Source organism: Nanorana parkeri, unplaced genomic scaffold (assembly GCF_000935625.1).
Source record: "Nanorana parkeri isolate BGI_ZX_2015 unplaced genomic scaffold, ASM93562v1 scaffold2182, whole genome shotgun sequence".
NCBI classification, from domain to species: Eukaryota; Metazoa; Chordata; class Amphibia; order Anura; family Dicroglossidae; genus Nanorana; species Nanorana parkeri.
Genome location: NW_017308450.1, coordinates 141289 through 161585, shown reverse-complemented (window position 1 = coordinate 161585; position 20297 = coordinate 141289). Strand labels below are relative to the sequence as shown.

The 20297-nt window shown below is 43.9% G+C and overlaps 1 protein-coding gene across 2 annotated transcripts in view; it reads right to left on the bottom strand.

Annotated features, from left to right (window-relative positions):
• Positions 1–18219, bottom strand: part of FXR1 (FMR1 autosomal homolog 1) — a 31478-nt gene extending 13259 nt beyond the window's left edge. Inside the window, exons 1-5 of one of the 2 annotated variants that reach the window (XM_018572947.1) lie at positions 18101–18219; positions 5076–5128; positions 4901–4994; positions 2344–2415; positions 1961–2109 (exon numbers count right to left, since the gene is read on the bottom strand). In XM_018572947.1, coding sequence (XP_018428449.1) covers positions 1961–2109; positions 2344–2415; positions 4901–4994; positions 5076–5128; positions 18101–18151 — 419 coding nt within the window. In that variant the 5' untranslated portion in view covers positions 18152–18219. The remainder of the gene's footprint in view (positions 1–1960; positions 2110–2343; positions 2416–4900; positions 4995–5075; positions 5129–18100) is intronic. The other variant, XM_018572946.1, reaches the window with a different exon arrangement.
• Between the last annotated feature and the right edge of the window lie 2078 nt (positions 18220–20297).

The following is a 20297-nucleotide window of genomic DNA, read 5'->3' as shown; positions in this document are numbered from 1 at the left end:
AGCCTGGCATAGGAAAGTGGCTGTGACGCTCAAAAACGAAACTAAAAGTCAGATGCCGGCTTTTAGTTTCATTTTCGAGCCGCGTACAGCAGAGGACGCCGTGGGATTGCAGGGACAAGGTGAGTGTCAGTTTTCTCTGCAGCCCCGAGTCTGGCTCGGGGTTACCGCTCCTAGCATTGAAAATTCACCCCGAGCCAGACTCGGGAATACCGCCAGGGAGGTTAACAAACAATTATATAATACAAAAATATACACTATACCCAGTAGCAGTCGGTATGTCCTAATGCAGGCCAACTGAGGAGTGGGTAACATCTACTGATAGGCGCATAGAATTTAGGAACCATCATCATTTTAGAGTAATCTGAAGGAGCAATGCCTGAAATCAAGGCTAGGGGAGGCGAGGTCCTTTTCAAGATAGGGGAACTATCAGAATCTTCATCTATGGGGAAGTCAGACTTCCCCAAAAGGTGAAGATTCGGCACCACAAGTGATTTCTAATTGAGACAAGATCAGAATGCCAACTCACAAAAGGATCTCCTGACAAAGGGGGAAGTGTTTACTCTGGTAAACCAAACGAAAGTCCCAAGCATGGGGTGCACGCATTAGAGTGGTCCTCTCAGGGTGGGGGAAGGCAACCACTGCATCCTCCACCAAAGACTGAAAGATTGCGTCTGAGACTTCTTGGTCCAGCAAGACCATCTGCGTGTCTTATCCAGAGTCCAGTAGAATATAAGGGAGAGACGGGCACTTCAATAGTGAATCAAATACATTTGTTTATTGACGTATGAGTAGCATAGTGTGATACACTTAATGCGACGTTTCGGGGTCACAGGATCAATTCTGCCTGATGAAGGGGATCCTGTGTGACCCCGAAATGTCACATTATGTGTATTACACTATGCTACTCACACGTCAATAAACAGACTTATTTGATTCACTATAGGAGTGCTGGTGTCTCTGTATATCACCACGGTTTCCAGCCTTTGACTGCTGCAGCACCCACCCTCATCTCTTTGGAACAGCGGTTTTTGAGTGAGATGGGTTCATGGATTATATCCAGAGTCCAGGTTCCCACACAGATAAAGGGATACTAAAAAAGGACTAAGACCACACAAGGGGAGACCATACTGGAAGGGCATCTCCCAACTACTATACAAACCCTGAAAGGGAAAGATTGGGGAGTTCCTTTGACAGATACAAAGATCCACAGGGATGGACTTCTTGACGAGGATTTAAACTTCACGACTCTGCCCATTGATGACCAAGTTTACCCATGCTAGGCACCTGGCAAATTGTATCCAGATGAGGTCTGTCAGTAGGGTTCTTTGGCAATGCCGCCGAGATCACTTGTAATAAGCCCGCTTGGAGTCCTCCACCCCCCGGCTGCCTATGTCCCCTCCGGCCGCCTCCCTCACTGCCATGGTTTCCAGGGTCCCCCGCTCTTCTAGTGGACTCGGGACAACAGCAAATGCCTTCAGGATGGAGAGTATAAGTGAACACTGAGACAAATAGCACTCGTTGGTCAGAGCAGTCACCTAACCGCACTGACCAATGAGAAGCGCTTCCTAGCACGGTTAAATATGTTTTGTTATTTTGTATCAGGACAAGTAGATTGGGCCCTCGCTTTAGTCCTTGGAGAAGTAGTTTATTAAAAAATGTACACACCCCGCAGAGCTCTACAATCAGCAAACGGCTGAGATCATTGTGCTCTCAAGTTCATCAGTTCGTTAGCAACAATACAACTCACACGTGTTGGCAGTTTAGCTATAAATACATTTCATAAATAAAACTGTAAAAAATGATTCTTGAAAGGAATTACCACACTTGTGACAAGGATCCAATGAATACAGTTAAAAATGAATAACATTTAAGCTATTATAAATAGAATACATGTGCAAAAAAAAAAAGGATGGGAAAAAGGCAGGGTCTAAAAAAAAAAAAAAAAAATCAGAGAACTTACGCTTCTCTGAGGTCTTCTGGAACGTCCACCATGCATTTAAAGAAAGAATTCTTTGTGACAGGCTTGTTCTGGTTCACAGGTCGAAGCCGCTCAAATGTGACAATTTCATTGTAGGTAGCATCGCAAGCAGCATATTCAATAACATAAAACTGCAAAAATAACAAAATAAATTTTCAAACATTATACACTTACCACTCAGTCTTAAATTTTTCCACACAATATTACAGTGGAAAGTCTCTTGTTTACTCTTGAAAATAAGAATGGTTTCATAGGTTTACGTTTCATATATAATAAACAAAAACTTTCAACAATTTTGCAGTTGGATCAGTAACTTGTGAAGTCATTAGAAAATTCATAATACAGAAATAATGACAAAAACCTACCTCCCCTTTCATCATCCGAACTTTAGCAAGCCACCATCCACAAGGCTCTTGGTCATTGGCTCTTGAGTAAACCTATATAGGCAGGAGTATGTGGAAATATTAATTCTTCACATTGGTAAAATCAAACAAACCCATAACATTAAAATGACCACCAACATTTATATGCAACAATTAAAATAAAATGTAAAACTGCCAGTCACCTAATAAAATAAAGCCTGTTGTGCTAAAGGTGGGGTCCCCAGCTCTTCATGAAAGTTCAGATGATCGACCCCCAAACATTGTTTATGAAAATACATTATTAAACATGACTAACTAGTAGTAGTACTACTACCATTATAAAATAGGTAATATTTCCATATGGAGAAAAAAAAAAAAAAAAACTAGGCGTTTTTTTGTACTCACCGTAAAATCTTTTTCTTTGCATCCATTACAAAAACAGCGAAGATCATAGATCTGGAACTAGTGGGTAATAACTTTATAAACACAAAGTTTTTACTGTAAAAACCTGCAGGAGTAGGAAGCCTGGCACAAAAAAGCCTGGGGCGGCCTCTGCTGGTGGCCAAACCCCCTCCTGCCAACCATAGCTTCAGTTAGTAACAAGCACTAAGTTGAACACTCCCACATACACAGAGGGCGGATCGTACATCTGGAACCACTGGGACCTCATAATACTAGGGCTGCAACAACTAAATCGAAATAATCGATTGAAAAAAGTTGTCAACTTTTTCAATAATCGATTAATCGGCTTCCGACCAGTTGGCCCTGTTCACAGCTTCACACGCTGTGCGCCGCACCTCACGCTCACCGCTGCCAGACCCGCCCACCCGCATACACATGCCGCGCCTCCTCTCCGCCTCACACTCATCACCCCCCCCCCCATCCATGATCGGCACAGGGACGCGGGGAGATGTAGTAAGGAGGAGCAGGTGTGGGGTGATGACAGCTGCCGATAGACAGGTCCGATCTCAGAAGCAAGTTGCTGGAAGACTGCTCAGGTAAGCCTGCACTCCCCCCGACATGGTGCTCTATAATGTATTGCTGGGATTTGTATTCCTCTATAGCTGATTAATATACATTGTGCTGTATATTATACATAGGAATACAAATCCCAGCAATACATTATACACTGTATGTATAATGTATTGCTGGGATTTGTTGTACTCTTCTATAGCTGGTGATATTCTGCTTTGCGCTGTATAGAGGACTACAAATCCCAGCAATAATACATTATACAGTGGTGCAATGCTGAATACCACCAGCTATAGAGGACTACAAAACCCAGCAATAGTACATTATACAGCGCAATGCAGAATGCCGCCAGCTATAATGTACTATTGCTGGGATTTGTTGTATTCCTCTATAGCTGGCGGTATTCTGCATTGCGCTGTATAATGTACTATTGCTGGGTTTTGTAGTCCTCTATAGCCGGTGTCATTCTGCATTCATTGCTGTATAATTTTACACTTTCCATTTCACTATATTGCACACCACTTTTTTTTTTTTTTAACCCGATCGGCTAACTAATCGATTTTGAAAATAAAACTGTACTGAGTGTTCCTGTTCATTCATAAATTTTGGATATAGTATGAGTTACTAGCTTGCTCCTGTGATGGACTACAACCTCAATACAAACTAGTAGTCCCATCACTGGAGCCATTTTTTAAACTTTATTTTATTGTTTATCCGATTAACCAAACCTAATAATCGGCTAACTAATCGATTTTGAAAATAATCGTTAGCTGCAGCTCTACATAATACATCCCAAAAGAGGGATGGGCCAAGTATTTAATGCTTCCAGTATATCCATTCACCTTATGGTGCAAACTATACGCCATCAGCTGGCAACATTAAACATAAAATGTACCTGAATTCTGCTTTAAGTAATTCCTTTATTTTTATTTCCCTGGGCATACCACAGAAGGCTTGCCAAAAAAACAGCCATCCAGCCAAGCTTAGGTATTACAAATTACAGCACACGGAAGAGAATACAGAATTGATTTTGAGTGCAAAAGAGAAATGTGCTGAAAGTCACAGCATCCAATCACACATTGTTTCATTAGCTGATTTCTGGATTCTTTGGATTGCTTCCGTTCATGTTCAATTACAGCTATACATCTGATCAGAGGCACAGTGTTGTTCACAGTAATCTGCCTATATCCTAAATGTGTTGGTAAGCAAGACCTAAATCTTTTGTATTTGTGTGTAAATTGATATGTGCATAACCTCACTACGTTTATGGTGGACTGCTAATTTGTCTATGAACTTTTATGAACCTGCTGCAGACCAATCAAGTACTCCTCCGTTCAGGAATTCAAACTACTAGCAGTTTGCATACTGCACAAAGCACCTCAGAGGTTGCTCAGCCTTCCTGGCAGTTTTTTTTTTTTTACACCAGCAAAATTGCTTTCACACATTATGGAAACAGAATTCTGAAGTTACTGCACAGGGAGAAATAATCCATGCAGCGAGCGCACACAGTGCACCTTCCAAAAGGTGGAAAATCTTAGAAACACTGTTCATCAATAAGACTGAAAAATGCTGATACTTTGAAACTTACCTCAACCTCATCCCCTTCAGTAATTTCCTTCTTGATATCTGGTAGGGGTGGCATTCTAACTTCGTGGAATGGAACCTGACGTTCTGGCTGCCAGCTGCCGATAGAAGAGCAATTCTGTATTAGTAAACCACTCACCAGAAGCGTGAGCAGCAAGTCAAAATAAGAGCATACATACTTGTTCTCAAAAACAACCGTGAGTGAATCTTCATGGACATCTTTTATGAATCCCTAGAAAGAGAAAAGATAGTCTTGAGTACACATCAAGTTTACATGTTACCCCTATGAACAGTATGTAGACAAAAGATGGTGATTTAAAGAATTCCAGGCAGTTACAAAATAAACCCTTCCAGTGGGGCTACCCCTACACTGAAAAATGTTAACTGGAGTCTTGAATCTATGGCAGAGACCGCTAACCTCCCCACCCCCCTCCACTCTGCAAATGGAATGTCCCTCAGCATCCCCAAGTTGAATACACTGTATTAGGCGTGATGACTCACCGATCCTTAGATCCTCCATATGTAGGGGGAAAGAGGCTTTGGAAACAGGTCTAACAACTAGGAAGTACCAAGAATCGGGTGAATATACCTTTTTAACTGCCCGTAGTAGTTTAATGCTGTCACCACCCCTTTCTTCACACGTGGGTGCGATGGAAATAAACCTCACCTACAGGTGCCAGACCCTTTGATCATTTAATCCTGCAGCATGCACTTTTTTCATAATATAATTAAGAATTATAATACAAATCACAGACCACCTCACTGGGTAAAACAAAGGAATTTTTCTCCTTAAACTCATATACCTTTAACCCACCCGCAGTGGAAACTATGCCTGACCATAAAACTTCCCATCAGTCTAAACTTCAGGCATCCTGAAATGATCAGAATGGATAGGCTGCTGAGCTCAAAAAAATTACGAAAGCAAGTCACATGGCTCCAACTCCCTGTCACAGGAGGGAGGAAAATGTATTGCTTGCTCAGTTCTTTGTAGTTTACCCCTGGCCAGTGTACTACAGTGCTGATCAGGTCTACAACTGGTAAAACAGATTCCAAAACGTGTATGCAGTGGTGATTAAATACCACCAAAAGAAAGCTCTATCTGTCCCCAAAAAATGGTATAAAATTCATTTCAGTACAGCGTTGCGTGACGGAATAAATGTCAGTCAAAGTACCGCAGCGCTGAACACTGAAAAATGGCCTGGCCAGGTAGGGGATCTAAACACCTGGTCTTGAAGTGGTTAAAATCAGGGCTCAATTGCAGTGTGCCAAACAGAGGGGTAAGTAATATTTTCAGGAATATGACTTGACACATGTTAATTGTAGGTTTAATCATTGCAAAAGATGGTTTGAAACTATTAAAAAGGTAGACTCCTAAACCAGGGCTGGACAAATACCAGGAGCCAGGGTAGCCGATGCTCCTTAAAAACAAATTACAGCCGAAGCCCAACTTTGAGGTTCTCTTATTTTGGTCAATTAAGCTGGTTCCTACATTGACAACAACTGGCTCCTGGATTGGACAGACTGGCTCCTGGATTACAACAGAACTAGGCTTAAGGGCTCGTTCACATGATTTTCTGGTCCAGATCTGGAGAAGCGGTGCTATGCATGCAGTGCGTTTTTTATTTGTTTTAGATGTGTTCCTTTGGTTGGAGTGGGGCTGTCAGCATGTTAGCTGCAGTGCGTTTTCGTTGCGTTTGTGCATTTCCGGACTGCGCATGTGAGAACTGTAGCCCATAAAACACATAGGGATACATTGGGATGCATTTTGGGTGCAGGAGCGCACGGATCTGCTCTGGACAGAATCCGGACGTCGTGTGAACAAGCCCTAAAGCTCCCTTCAATATTATATACATATTTATATATTATCCATGTACCTACAACTATATACCAATATCTCTGTATAAAAACCACACACAAACAAGCACAAATACATTCCCAGAATAGCACAGGGCTAACATTGGAAAAAAATCATTTAAATTCCACCAAACACATAAAAACAACAACATACAAGATTGCCACAAGGAAACATGGCTACATCTTGTTAGCCTCCCCTCAGGCACAAAGTACTTTGAAAAATTATGAAATTATAAACACTTGCATAAAAAGGTGCATTTGTTAGGTAGAAACATAAAAAAATAGATTCCCTAGAAATGTCAATTGCGCCCAAGCAGTACCCAGAGCAATACCACCCTTTGTCTTGAATTTCTCCTGAAAAATAGTAGCGCACTTCCTGTGACTAGGCACTCTCGTGTTTTATAGCTTGTAAGACTTACAACTATATATCTGCACCATGAGATCCTCCAAGACACGGCTGCCTCTGATTGCTAGTCTCACGAGATTGGTAATGTTCCTACTGTCCTATATACTATTCTTCTTGCTGGAGAGGAAACTGTACCTGTGAATCTAAAGTGCAAGGATCTCCCTGCTTCTGCTCTAAAGCACCGAGCAATTATTTTCACTCCCAGGGCCTGAACAGAAAAGTTGAGGAGTGAAGGAAAGGGTAAACATATGCTGCAGGGAAAAGGAATTATAGCAAAACCTGTTGCTGTCCACTAAATTAGTGGTTCTCAACCTGTGTAACCTCAGGATCCACATTTGTCTTCGGTCATTAAGTCGCGACCAAAGTCGCACTGCAATGGAATGCACAGCATTGCGGTACCATGCTTTCCGGTGCAGGCGATCGAACTGTGGATGGGAGGTGCATTTGGGGTGCCATTCAAATGAATGGCAATGCAAAGTACCTCCCTCACTAGAACACGTGGTAGGTGCGATTGCATGGTACAGTGTGTTTATCGCATGGGACTGTGCGATTATTGCACTGTACTGGTGTGAATGGGCCCTAAAAAATAAAATAAAATAAAAAACTGACACAATTTTTTTTTTTAAGATCCATCCAGTCTCCCTTCCTTACGGGAACTGGAATGGATCTTCAACCTGGGGTCCAGTGTGGGCTGCTGCGCTGTGATGGATCTCCAGCCATATGTGCATACAGCTCCCATGCGTGCCCATAGAGGTTCCAGGAGCCAGAATGTGATGTCCCCCCAGTCTAGGCACCTCTACAGGGCATGCAAGGGAGCTGTATAACAGTGCAATGTACCATCAGCTATAGAGGAATACAAATCCCAGCAATACATTATACACTGTATGTATAATGTATTGCTGGGATTTGTTGTATTCCTCCCTAGCTGGTGGTATTCTGCATTGCGCTGTATAATGTACTATTGCTGTGATTTGGTGTATTGCTCTATAGCTGGTGGTATTCTGCATTGCACTGTATATTGTATTATTGCTGGGATTTGTAGTCCTCTATAGCGGTGCCATTCTGCATTGATTGCTGTATAATTTTACACTTTACATTTCACTATATTGCACACCACTTTTTTTTTTTTAACCCGATCGGCTAACTAATCGATTTTGAAAATAAAACTGTACTGAGTGTTCCTGTTCATTCATACATTTTGGATATAGTATGAGTTACTATGTACACACTCATGAATGAATGGGAAGAGATGTAGATCACTTGCCATTCATTCATAACTGGTACATAGTAACTCATACTATGTCCAGTTATTTACAAACATTCAGCGATCACTGATCGCTGAGTGCTTGTACCCGCTCTCCATCCTGACTCGCTGTCACAGGAGGGTGAGCGGGTGGTGCAGGGAGAAGAGCTCAGTCTCATCTGACAGCTGACTGCGTCCCCACACCACTCCCCTGATCTATGTAGGAGTCTGTGACACGCCCATGGCAACCAATCGGCATCTCTCTTCAGTTTGTAGGATTCTTTAATTTTTTTTTAACTCAACTTTTATGTCATCACATGGGGGGCTAAGAAGCCCCCTATGGGATAGCCAATTTACATGGCAGGTCCTCTTTATGAAGACATCAGGGGTCTCCAAAACCCTTAATGTCACCTAGGGACCCCCAGAGAAGATGATGAAGCAGAGATCTGCTTCATCAGCTTCTGTAGCTGAAAAGTGACACTGAATGCAATATACATCACTTCTTGCATGTCGGGACTGGAGAGTAGATCAAAGGGAGATTGTGTACAGATCTCTCTTTGATCTCCTGTCACAGAGCCATGCCGGTCCCGGCCGCATCGGGCACAGCCGATCTCGGGACCAGCAACGGCAGTGACAGCTGCTGGTAATACAAGCAATCGGGCGCCTCAAGAAGCACGATCGCTTGAATGTAAAGCTACCGGCCGGCCGTGTAATTACAACGGCCGGCAAGCTTCTCGTCGGGCTCCGCCGTCTGTGACGAGTGAATTTTTCAAGCCCCGTAGATGAGATTTATGGGAAATCAATCTAAAAACTGAAAATCACTGCCATCTTTCAAACAATCTAATGTTTTTTTTGGATATGCAAACTGGAGTTCATTGAACATGTAAAATAAAATTTGTATGGCATGACTAAATGTCCATTACTGACCTTTTCTGGTGCCGGAATCATTAACTTGCTGCCTTTCGAGATCCATGCTCCAGTTACTGATGAGGCCTACCAATTTGTATCCTACAGCTTGTTTGATATGCATGAATCTCTTACAGTCCAACACAGCTACTGTTACATGTCTAATTAAAAGGTAAAATGCTAGGATTCCTTTGATGCCAAGACCACCCAGCTAATACCTATAGTCTCACTTTGCAACCTCTCCTAAAAGTTGCTACCATGAAACAGCGACAATATACAGTACCCCAAATTCTTCATAGGTTACACTTTAAAAACCCCTACAGGTCATCAGTGAATGTTGGCCCCAGAATTATGGCTCTCACTCCGGTGCACACGACAATAACCCACGTGTAGCGCAACTGTCGTTTTCGTACATACGCGCACAAGCAACGCATGTTTACATTAATATGGGTGCGCTCGCGGGGACGGGGGAATATAATTTTTTTATTTTTACATTTGTTTAATTTTATTTGTACTTAACTTAGTTGCTATCACATAAGGGGGCTTACAATCCGACTTTCAACAGATGCCAACGGAATGTAACCTGAAAAATATATGGGTGTAAATGGGACAAGTTTAAAAAACTTGCACACTTGCTGGGGAGTATCGCTCACACTCCCCCAATCCATTGATAAAACAGTTTGTATTCTATTCACAGAATACAAGGAATCCCTCTTCTCCCCTTGTCCACTAACAGCCGCAGTATAGACACACTCACTTGCAGCAGAGATAAGTTAAAGCATCAGCCTCCTCTTGTCAATGATGGAGCTATGCCTACCTTTACCAAGACATGTGTCTTGATAACGATGGACACGTTAATGGACTCCGGTATAAGACCTGAGAGTGTCTTTATTCATATTTTGAAAATTATATATCTATTTACACACACAAACTATATTTTCATACATATAAAGCCACAAATAAAAATTTGTACGGAAACAACGCTTGTTTTAGCAGTTGTATTTAAATACCTAAAATATTTCTAGCCAAGTGTGCCTCATGCACCTGTGGCCATTCATCTACAACTCAGACTATTCTACGTCTTATTTATACCCTTCGTGTTCCAAGTTACTGCTTCGCTACAAGATCCATTTCAATGAAGGAGTGTATTGAGTACAGCAGTGAAATCTAGCTTTTTGCCAATGAAGTGAAAAAACACCACATTCGCAATCTACTTTAAATCTGCACTTTAAATTCACATAGAAAAAAAGATGTTTTCATGCATTCAATCAGTAGTCTGAAAAAAAACAAGCGCAAAACGTGGGGGCTGTAACTGATAACTTTTCAAGTATGCCGATTACCTGGCTGTTGGGACTTCAAACAGTCTGAAGCAAACATAAAGCAAACAGGTAGCATCAGAATCTAATCTCTGTACTTTGTTCCAGGTCAGTGAAAGCATCACTGACAGCATATATTCACTGGTTAAGATCTCCCTGCCTTCCTGTATTTTTCAGTGGCTGGGGCCAAGATATTGACTTTCCAATTTCTGATTCCATCACACCACTGAGTTTGTTACAAGGAAGCCTCAATCCTGACACTGGACTGTACATTTCATTTTACATTACAAAACATCCACCAGGAAGATTAAAACCAGTTAAGGATGCTTTGCCATCAGGAGTACCCAGTATCTGTTTCCATAGTCCAAACAAAATGGTACAAAAAAAAAAGGAAGATGGAGGTAAAAGGTAACCAGCTGTAAATTTGAAAGTGCACCAACTGACTTGCTTATAGCATCTGCGTTTTCTAAAAGAACTTAAAAGTAATAATTTTAAATGCTATAAATTCACACATTTACCTGCTTTAAAGAGAAAATAAAATTATGTGAACACAGAGGCATATTATATACAAATGAGCATTATCGCAGATGCATTTAAACACAGGAGAATTTGATCGGGGAAGTAGATACCCTATGTTTATACTTCCTCCTGTGTCTAAATCAAGAGTATGCAAACTTGGCCCTCCAGCTGTTGTGGAACTACATTTTTCATGAAGCATTTCAAGACTATGACAGCTAAAAGCATGACTCCCAGAGTCCGAGGTATGGTGGAGCTGGAGTGCAAAGGGTGCCTACCTCTGGTCTAAATAAACCAAATGCAGGAAGCACAAATTGAGCATTGTGCGTGTGTGCGCGTATGTTATGTGTTATAAGTGTACTGCGTGGAGTCAGTGGCATAACAACCAGGGTGGGAGGAGAAAGATGGTTCAAGCTCCCCCTGGCATAAAGATAGGGGCACTAGCCGAGCAGAGACCACACTGCACGCAGAGCTTTGCGCAGTGAGGCAAATGGCGGTATGCGGAGCTTCGTGTGCAGTGCATCTAGCAATATCCTTTCCTGCGCCAAGGTAGGTGAGAGGAAATATTTCCTCTCTAGCCAATCGGCTCACATGTATGAATCCGCGCGGCAGGACGCGTATTCAAGCGTGCAGCTAATCAGATTCCCCCAGACAGAAGCATCTGGTGAGAGGAGTCTGCTTGGTAATGTTTTCCTTCCTGCACAAGTTCTTTCTGTGACATATGTCAGGGATGAGAGCTATGTAGAAATGTAGCTATGTAGAAAGATTGAATATATGTCCATTAATGTATATGTATGTACATTCTAATTACATAATAATCAATATTTAATAAATAGTTAATTCAAGAACTAAATAATTTTTTCTCTAAATTACATTTTTAATATCAGATTGATCTGAAAACTAAAATCAGCCTACCTAATCGATCATGAAAATAATCATTAGTTGCGGCTCTACTTGCCAAATCCAGTTCTCCTGTATTTAGAAGCACCTGCTTTCTCTCAGGTTTAGCTATGCTTACATGTGTTTAAAAAATATTATTTAAAAATGAATATTCTACACAGACCACCACATGAAGGAGCGCCAGCTTATAAATAGAAAGGCGAACATGCTTCAAATAGCTGACAATGCGCCTGTGATAGGAGAGTGACAGGAACAGCTGAAATACTCTTGAACTGAAACTCTCAACTCCCTGGCAACATATTTTAGGTCTCTTACTAGCTATATAGTAACACTGACCCATTCCATACACTCAGAATAAAAAGGACATCTGTCATTAAATTTAAAAAGGTAAAGAGATGTTTGCGTGGCATGCCGATAGACTTCAATTGGCTCTGTCACTATTTAAAATAAAAAAATAAGGGAAACCTGCAAAGAGAAGGCTTAAAAGGAGAACTATGGGGTTAAGGCTTTTCCCCATAGTTCTCCTTAGGGTAACGGGAGGACACAAACTAGCGTCCTCCCGTCACCCTAGGCTCAGTATAGCGCGAGCAGCTGCTCGAGGTATACTGAGACGCCGCAGCTGAAGCGTATCCCGACAATTGTGCCCGGGATCCGCCCAGCTGCGTGACTGACAGCTGGCTCTGCCTATCTAGAGGCAGAGCCAGCTGTACCCGCCCCCTCCCCTGTCCGTTCCGCCCGTCAGCACTGGCGGATCGGAGCGGAGAATCCAGCCCCTCCCCTGTCACGGCAGAGAGCCGCGACAGGTTTGAGAGGTGAGCGAACGCCGGTATGTGTTCGCTCACCTCCCGATCTACTGAGCCGGCCTGTGACAGTCATTGTCACAGGTCGGCTAGAACTAGGAGGTGAGTGAAAAGCACTCACCTCATAGTTCTCTTTTAATACCTGCCTGTCCTGCCACCGGGTCACTTAAAAAACCCCAAGACCACCAGTACTGTAAAAGAACAGGCACTATACTTGCCTTCACAGCAGCCTGCTTCCAATTTACTGCCCTCCAGCCACTATAGGTATTTGATTTTTCAGCTAGGTTACCAATGTTTGCGACAGGAGGGGGCAGTTAATCACGTACCCAAAAGTGCGGAATACCTACAGCAACAGACGCCGCCCCTCGTCCAGAGCAGTAACAGACGCCGCCAGGCTTCTATTTGAAAACTATCCTGTCACCACAGGACTACTTTGAGATTATCTGTCCTACAGTGACGTAGGAACTAGCAGAGGGTACCACAGCGCACAGCGGGTGGCCAGGCTTCCCCCCACACACACACACAGATGTGCCAGATGCTTAGAAGTCCTCAGCAAGATTATCTCTTAACCCTCATTTCACACAGTGTTTTGTGGCGCTTTTTTCTGCCCGAAGCACCCCGCCCCCCCCCAAAAAAAGCCTGTTCACTTTCTATGTTCACATCTAAACGTTGTCGCTTGTAGCAAAGCGCCAGCCGCATCTTCAATGTTAATGCTCAAAAATGCATGTTTGCTGCGTTTCTGCACATGTTTGTCCATTCACATCGATGTGCCATGACTTGCTAGCAAAAACGTGCAACTATTTGTATGCAAAGAATGTGCTACACAACACGTGCGTTTCTAGTCACGAAGATGCTGTCGCTGAGGTATGAACGAGGGCTTAAAAGGCAGCGAAGTTCAGTGGTTCAGGCAATGGGACAATTATTAAACCCTTTCTTTGCATGGTCGTCTCGTTTCTATTTATTCTTTGTGAGAGGGTCGCTTTCACAGTAATTGCAACAGCTTTATAGAGGATGACTCCAAATCATGGAGAGTAGGCCCTCTAATTTCTCCTTTCTGCTAAATTATGGTACATGTGCTGCTGTGGGCACTTTGACAATCCCCCTTTCTAATATGACCACAGGGGAATGATACTCTCTAGGTGCACTGTGAGCTAATGGAGCTTGGAGAACAGGAAGGCCAAGGTTCAAGCATGCTGACACAGGCACATACCCAACCTATGTATTCCTCTGACTTGGTGGGAGAAATATGAATGACAAGGATGGATGGCTCCCAGCTGCCTAAGGAAGACGAAAGCACCAACGAGTGGCACCTATAGCACACGTGTGAAAAGAAAAAAAAAAAGAAGCAACTAAGTGGGAAGAGGGATTGGTCACTCCCCAACACAAGAAATAAGATGACAATGCTTCTCAAAAGGCAAAAAGAAAAAAAAAAAAAGGACAAATAAGGTTAGATAGACATGCAGACAAATCCAGACTATAACCGATTATTTAGGGTAAACATCACCGGGTGTAAGGTTTTGACAGCGGATTAAAAATATTACTACAATGGATGCAAAAGCCCAACCAACATGTTTACAACACTAGACGGAGTCACTAAAATACTTCATGTTTGATTTAAAGGAGAACTATGAGGTGAGTGATTTTCACTCATCCTCATAGTTTGAGCCGACACATGACAATGAAACTGTCAACTTTCGTCAACTTTTTCAATAATCGATTAATCGGCGTCCGATCAGTTGGCCCTGTTCACGGCTCCACACACGCTGCACGCCACACCTCCTCCCCAACTCACGCTCACCGCTACCAGACCCGCCCACCCGCATCCACGCTCTACACGCCGCACCTCCTTCCCGCCTCACACTCACCACCCGCCCACATCCACGATCGGCGCGGGGAGATGTAGTGAGGAGGAGGTGTGGGGGGGTGACAGCCGCCGACAGACAGGCCCGTTGCTGTTGCTGGAAGACTGCTCAGGTAAGCCTGCACTTTCCCACACATGGTGCTCTATAATGTATTGCTGGGATTTGTATTCCTCTATAGCTGATGGTACGTTGTGCTGTATATTATACATAGGAATACAAATCCCAGCAATACATTATACACTGCATGTATAATGTATTGCTGGGATTTGTTGTACTCCTCTATAGTTGGTGATATTCTGCATTGCGCTGTATAGAGGACTACAAATCCCAGCAATAATACATTATACAGCGCAATGCGGAATTCCACCAGCTATAGAGGAGCACAACAAATCCCAGCAATAATACATTATACATTGGTGCAATGCCAAATATCACTAGCTATAGAGGACTACAAAACCCAGCAAAGGTACATTATACAGCGCAATGCAGAATACCGCCAGCTATAATGTACTATTGCTGGGATTTGTTGTCCTCTATAGCCGGTGTCATTCTGCATTGATTGCTGTATAATTGTAAACTTTCCATTTCACTATATTGCACACCACACTTTTTTTACTTCCACCGCTCCAAAGCTGGCTCCTGTGATGGACTACAATCTCAATACAAACTAGTAGTCCATCACTGGAGCCATTTAAAAAAATGTATTTGATTGTTTATCCGATTAATCGAACTTAATAAATCGGCTAACTAATCGATTTTGAAAATAATCGTTAGCTGCAGCTCTAAAACTGTCACACGTTGGCTCAATAGATCGGGAAGTGAGCGAACACATACCGTTGATCGATCATCTCCCTGCAGAGAGCCGTGACTGTCACTCACGGCTCCCTGCAGGGATTCCCCCCCTTCCCGCTCCGATCCTCCAGCGCTGACTGGTGGACCGGACAATAGGCAGAGCCAGTTGTCAATCACATAGCTGGGTGGATCTCGTATACCGTGAGCTGTGGCTCGCGATATACTGAGCTTTGGGTCGAGGGAGAACGCTAGTTTGTGTCCTCCCGTGACCCTTAGGAGAACTATGGGGAAAAACACTTACCCCATAGTTTTCCTTTAAAAAAAAAAAAAAAAGCCCCTAATCTGAACACACACTTTATCCATAAAGGACATCACCAAATTCTAGTAGAGATATGAGTGAACTGGTGTGAACTATACTTTGAAAGCAGTTATTGTAAGAAAGGAGTGAAAAGCCTGCTTGTTTACAAGCACTGAATGGTTTCCTAGCAAGGAGGCATCAACTAACAGGTCACCTATAAACATACTCAGAGGTTCCACAGGGGCAAAACTAAAACCAGTCTGGTGGTTAATACTGGGATTGATGTGGTGGCCATGTGCTTAATGTCATCTGAAGGTTTCTGATAACAGCTAACACAATACTAAAAATTGTGCATCAAGTAGGGCTGCAACTAACTGATTAATCGATAATGGAAATAGTGGTCAACTATTCTTATTATCGAGTTGGTTGGATCCCCTAGCACTTTCCTCCATGCTGGGAGGAGGGAACAGCAAGTGAGTGGGTGCAATAGCCAGCCTGCTATTGCAATTTGAAATGGCCAATAGCAGGCTGGCTCTTGAACCAACCCACTACCTGCTGTACTTACATTCAGCTGCTGTCTGTGGAATCTTACCACTGGCAGCTGCCATTCCCTGGCTGTGCTTGCAATACATTAAAAAAAAAAAAGAAAAAAGTCATTTTCGGTTTTGGACTGAAATTGTGCTGCGGGGGATTAGTTGCAGTGCCATTAATTTGGCACCCCAAACGCGCCTTCCACCCACAGTGTGATCGCTCTGGAACGCACGGTACCGCAATGCTGCGCATTCCAATTACAGAAAAATTGTACATGCAGTTTTATTCTGAAGTAAACGTTGTAACTGCATTTGTGTATTTTATTTTAAAGGATGGTATTTAATTGTTTTTTATCCGAATAATCAATGGAAAAAACGATCAGCCAACTAATCGATTATGAAAATAATCATTAGTTGCAGCCCTGGTGTCAAGACCCAAAACATGAGTCCCAGAACTTTCCTGAGCAAACCGATGGCTGGACTTGGTATTCCATGGCACAATATGTGGGTCCAATAACAATACCAGGGCTGGACACAAACAGGCAGTTGTGAGAAACAGAAAATAATACAAACTACATACCTGCAGCCCTTTTTTATGCTGGCCCTCATAAATGTACTGGGACTCTAATAAGTTCCCCATTGCTCTAGAACAGTGGTGTGGCCCCCCAACACTGCCAAAAGACCACACCATGAGATTCAGTTCACTTAATGAGGAGTAGAGGAAGCTGTCAGACTGCAGATTACACCTGACAGTTACTGTAGTCAGACTGCCGGCAACAACCTGCAGCAGCGAGTCCTTAGATTTTGTAATCAATGTAGGTCACGCAGTAGGGGGTGCAAACTGAGCCATCCATGGCTAGAATGTTAGCTGATTCAGCAGGCATCAAGACACAATTTGGGCCATGTATGGCTAGTAACAAATTGGAGACACGTTATACGAGCCCTAAAAAAGATCCCTATTCCAACCCCATTACAAATAAATGCCTCCATATTTGTGCGCCTTAAACATGACTTGTGCTAGTATTAGGGCCCGCACAAATTAAAAAAAAAGGTTAATGGGTCACATGGGTCCCCCAGGCCGCAGGTTGAGCACCAGGCTCTAAATACCAAAAAGGTTTGGGCCTGGACAGAACATAACACAAAGATTGCACCAATCTATTTGGAAAAACCCGAAACAAATAAGCCAATCCCATCCATGTTCTAAAAGTAGAACACTGTCCCCATCCAGAGCAACCCCAGGCGCTGCCACTCCACGACTAAGCCCGATTGGGCGAAACACGTTAGTGGTGAACGGCCAACTATGTAGAGGACTGAATTTTACAATAAAGACGCACTGGGTGAAAAATCGGCATGGGTGTATACATATACAGGGCTCTGATCATGGAATCTGATGACATGCAGCCAGTAATAAGCAGATAGGACAACGGATCCTCCGACATCCTGATACAGGTAAATATAGGGAGGTTTCCCTATGAGGGGGTAGGAAGCCCCATGATGTGCACTCAATCCTCCCATCCCCTTCCAGCACATGAATGATTAATGACATGCGAGCACCATCCCAATGAGGAATGTCCCGTACAACGACTCCATGGGGAGCCCCCCAGACATGGCACCACAATGCTCTCCATACGCCGCAAAGCCGCGGCCTCCACTGCTCGCCATCCCCAGCCTGAGAGCTGAGCTTCCCCCGGGCCGCCGCCTCCTCCTTCCGCACCAAACTGCTCTCTTCCCGGCCGCACGGCTCCCCGACACACCGGAGACACAGCCGCGGCCCCATTTACCTTGTAGAAAGCTCCGTTAGAGCCGCGCACTTCCACCGTCAGGTCCTCCATGTTGGAAACGCAAAGGGCGATGGGAAGGATTTCTAGAAAGTTTCTGCGTCACCCAAGGAGGGAGGGAGAGAGAGAGCCAGGGAGGGGAGGAAGGGGAGGAGACCGGAGCAGGCCGGACATAGGGCCCCGGGGAGAGTGGCGGGCGGCTGTCTGAGGGATGTCATAGAGCAGTGATAAGGAGGGCAAATGGAGGGGGAGGGGGGCACTCAGAATTTGTAGTGTTTAGCCCTGAAAGGAAAGGGGAGGCGGGCATCCCATACAGTGCATGTGTTGTCTTCTAATTATAGAATGCTGGCATCCCGGCCCTAAATAGAAGCGGCATCATTTCTCTGGGAAGTCTCACACACAGACTGAGGGACTGCCACAATGTCAGTGCTCTACACAGAACAAACTTCTATTATAGGTCTGCATAGTAGGGGCAGAACTTTTATTGATGTCTGTTTGCCCACCAGAGCGGTCTAAATCCCATCTCAAAGTTAGAAAACTTCCCTCACAGGCTCCAAGATCATCCCCCTGCAGGCTCCAATATGCTCTAAACCATCCCCCAGCAGCCTCCAGTACCGTCCCCTGCATGCTTCAAGATCGTCCCTACAGGCTCCAAAACTATTCCCCAGTAGGCTGCAAGACCACCCCCAGCAAGCTCCCAGACCCCTTCTCACAGGCTGCATGACTGTCCCCCTGCATACTCCAAGACCATCTCCCCCACAGGCTCCGAGACCATCCCCTTAAAGGAGACCTATGAGATGAGTGATTTCCACTTCTTTCCCCGCACAGGCTCCAAGACCGCCCCCCATAGGCTCTTCCCCCCTCTATGCTCTGGCAGTCAGAGACCCACTGACAACATGACATATAATGTAGAACCTATAGCTCTGCATTATACATTATGACATGGAGGGACATTCCACAACCTGGTGTGTAGGAGGCAAGGTAAGCCCTGACATTAATAGGCGGTTAAATGCAACTGAAGCCAATGTGACAGCCATGTGGTTGTGCGCTGAGAAAAAGAACTGCATGCAATACTTGTTTCAGAACACAGCACCACAACCTGGTGGTGTAAACTGAACCCATTTGAAACAAGGCAATTTGCCTTTTCTAGCATTGGGGCTTAGCTGAAAAAAGCACAGCCCCAGCGCATCGAGTATGAAGCCAGCCTGAAAGTGAAACAAAATCCCAAATTTTGGGTGGTCATCAGAACTGGAATAGATGAGAGATCTTCCAGGGATTTCCCTCGTTTGTAGGTATTTCTTCTCACTTCCTGTTGCGACTATCAGACAGAAAGTGAAATCTACCTAAAGGGGCACAGATGGCAATAAAAAGCCTTCTAGAAGTTATATACAAAGTAAAAAAAAGCCTTTGGATTCAGTTCTACTTTAATCCTTGCAGTGCTTGGGTAGCCCCACTGCAAAGGTACTGTAGGGATCTAGAATGTTTCCAAGTTCTCCTTCTACACTTTTGTGATCAATTAGGGTAGATTAGTCAGCTTGGCTGTGCTGGTTAGACGTGCAATGATTATTCCTAGTCACATGCTGTGTTGAGTGTTATCCTGGCCTAGCGGAAACAAGCTGCAGGTGTCCCCCACAGAGATGGTGAGTGACGGACTGAGCTTCGGAAGCAAACACTAGAACCTTCCACTGCTGTCCTGACTTGGTGTAATGACTGAGCATACACTAGAACCTCAGTTACAAGGAGCCACATTTACATGGTATGTGTCCAGTCAGTATAGCTGCATAGAAGAAGGAATCAGAAAGACGTACATCTATATAGAAGACCAGAGGAATATGTTTTGTTATACCAAAAAGGGTATCCTGTGCTTCCTCATCCTCCTACCTTTATTCTCCATGCACAAGCAGAATAAAACTACTTCAAATACCGTATTTTGCGTTCCATAAGACGCACCGGACCATAGGATGCAGGGAGGTCCGGTGCGCCTTATGGAGCACTCGACAGACTGTAGCTTCTGTGACAGAAGCTGCAGTTATTGACCGCTGAGACAGGTGGCGCTGTGATTACAGCGCCACAGTCTCAGTGATCACACAGAGCAGACGAAAAACGTCCGTTCTTCGTCTGCTCTATGGTGATCTCGATCGCTGCCGCTGCTCGGTTTTAATACGAGTGATCTCATTAGATCACTCGTATTAAACGAGCA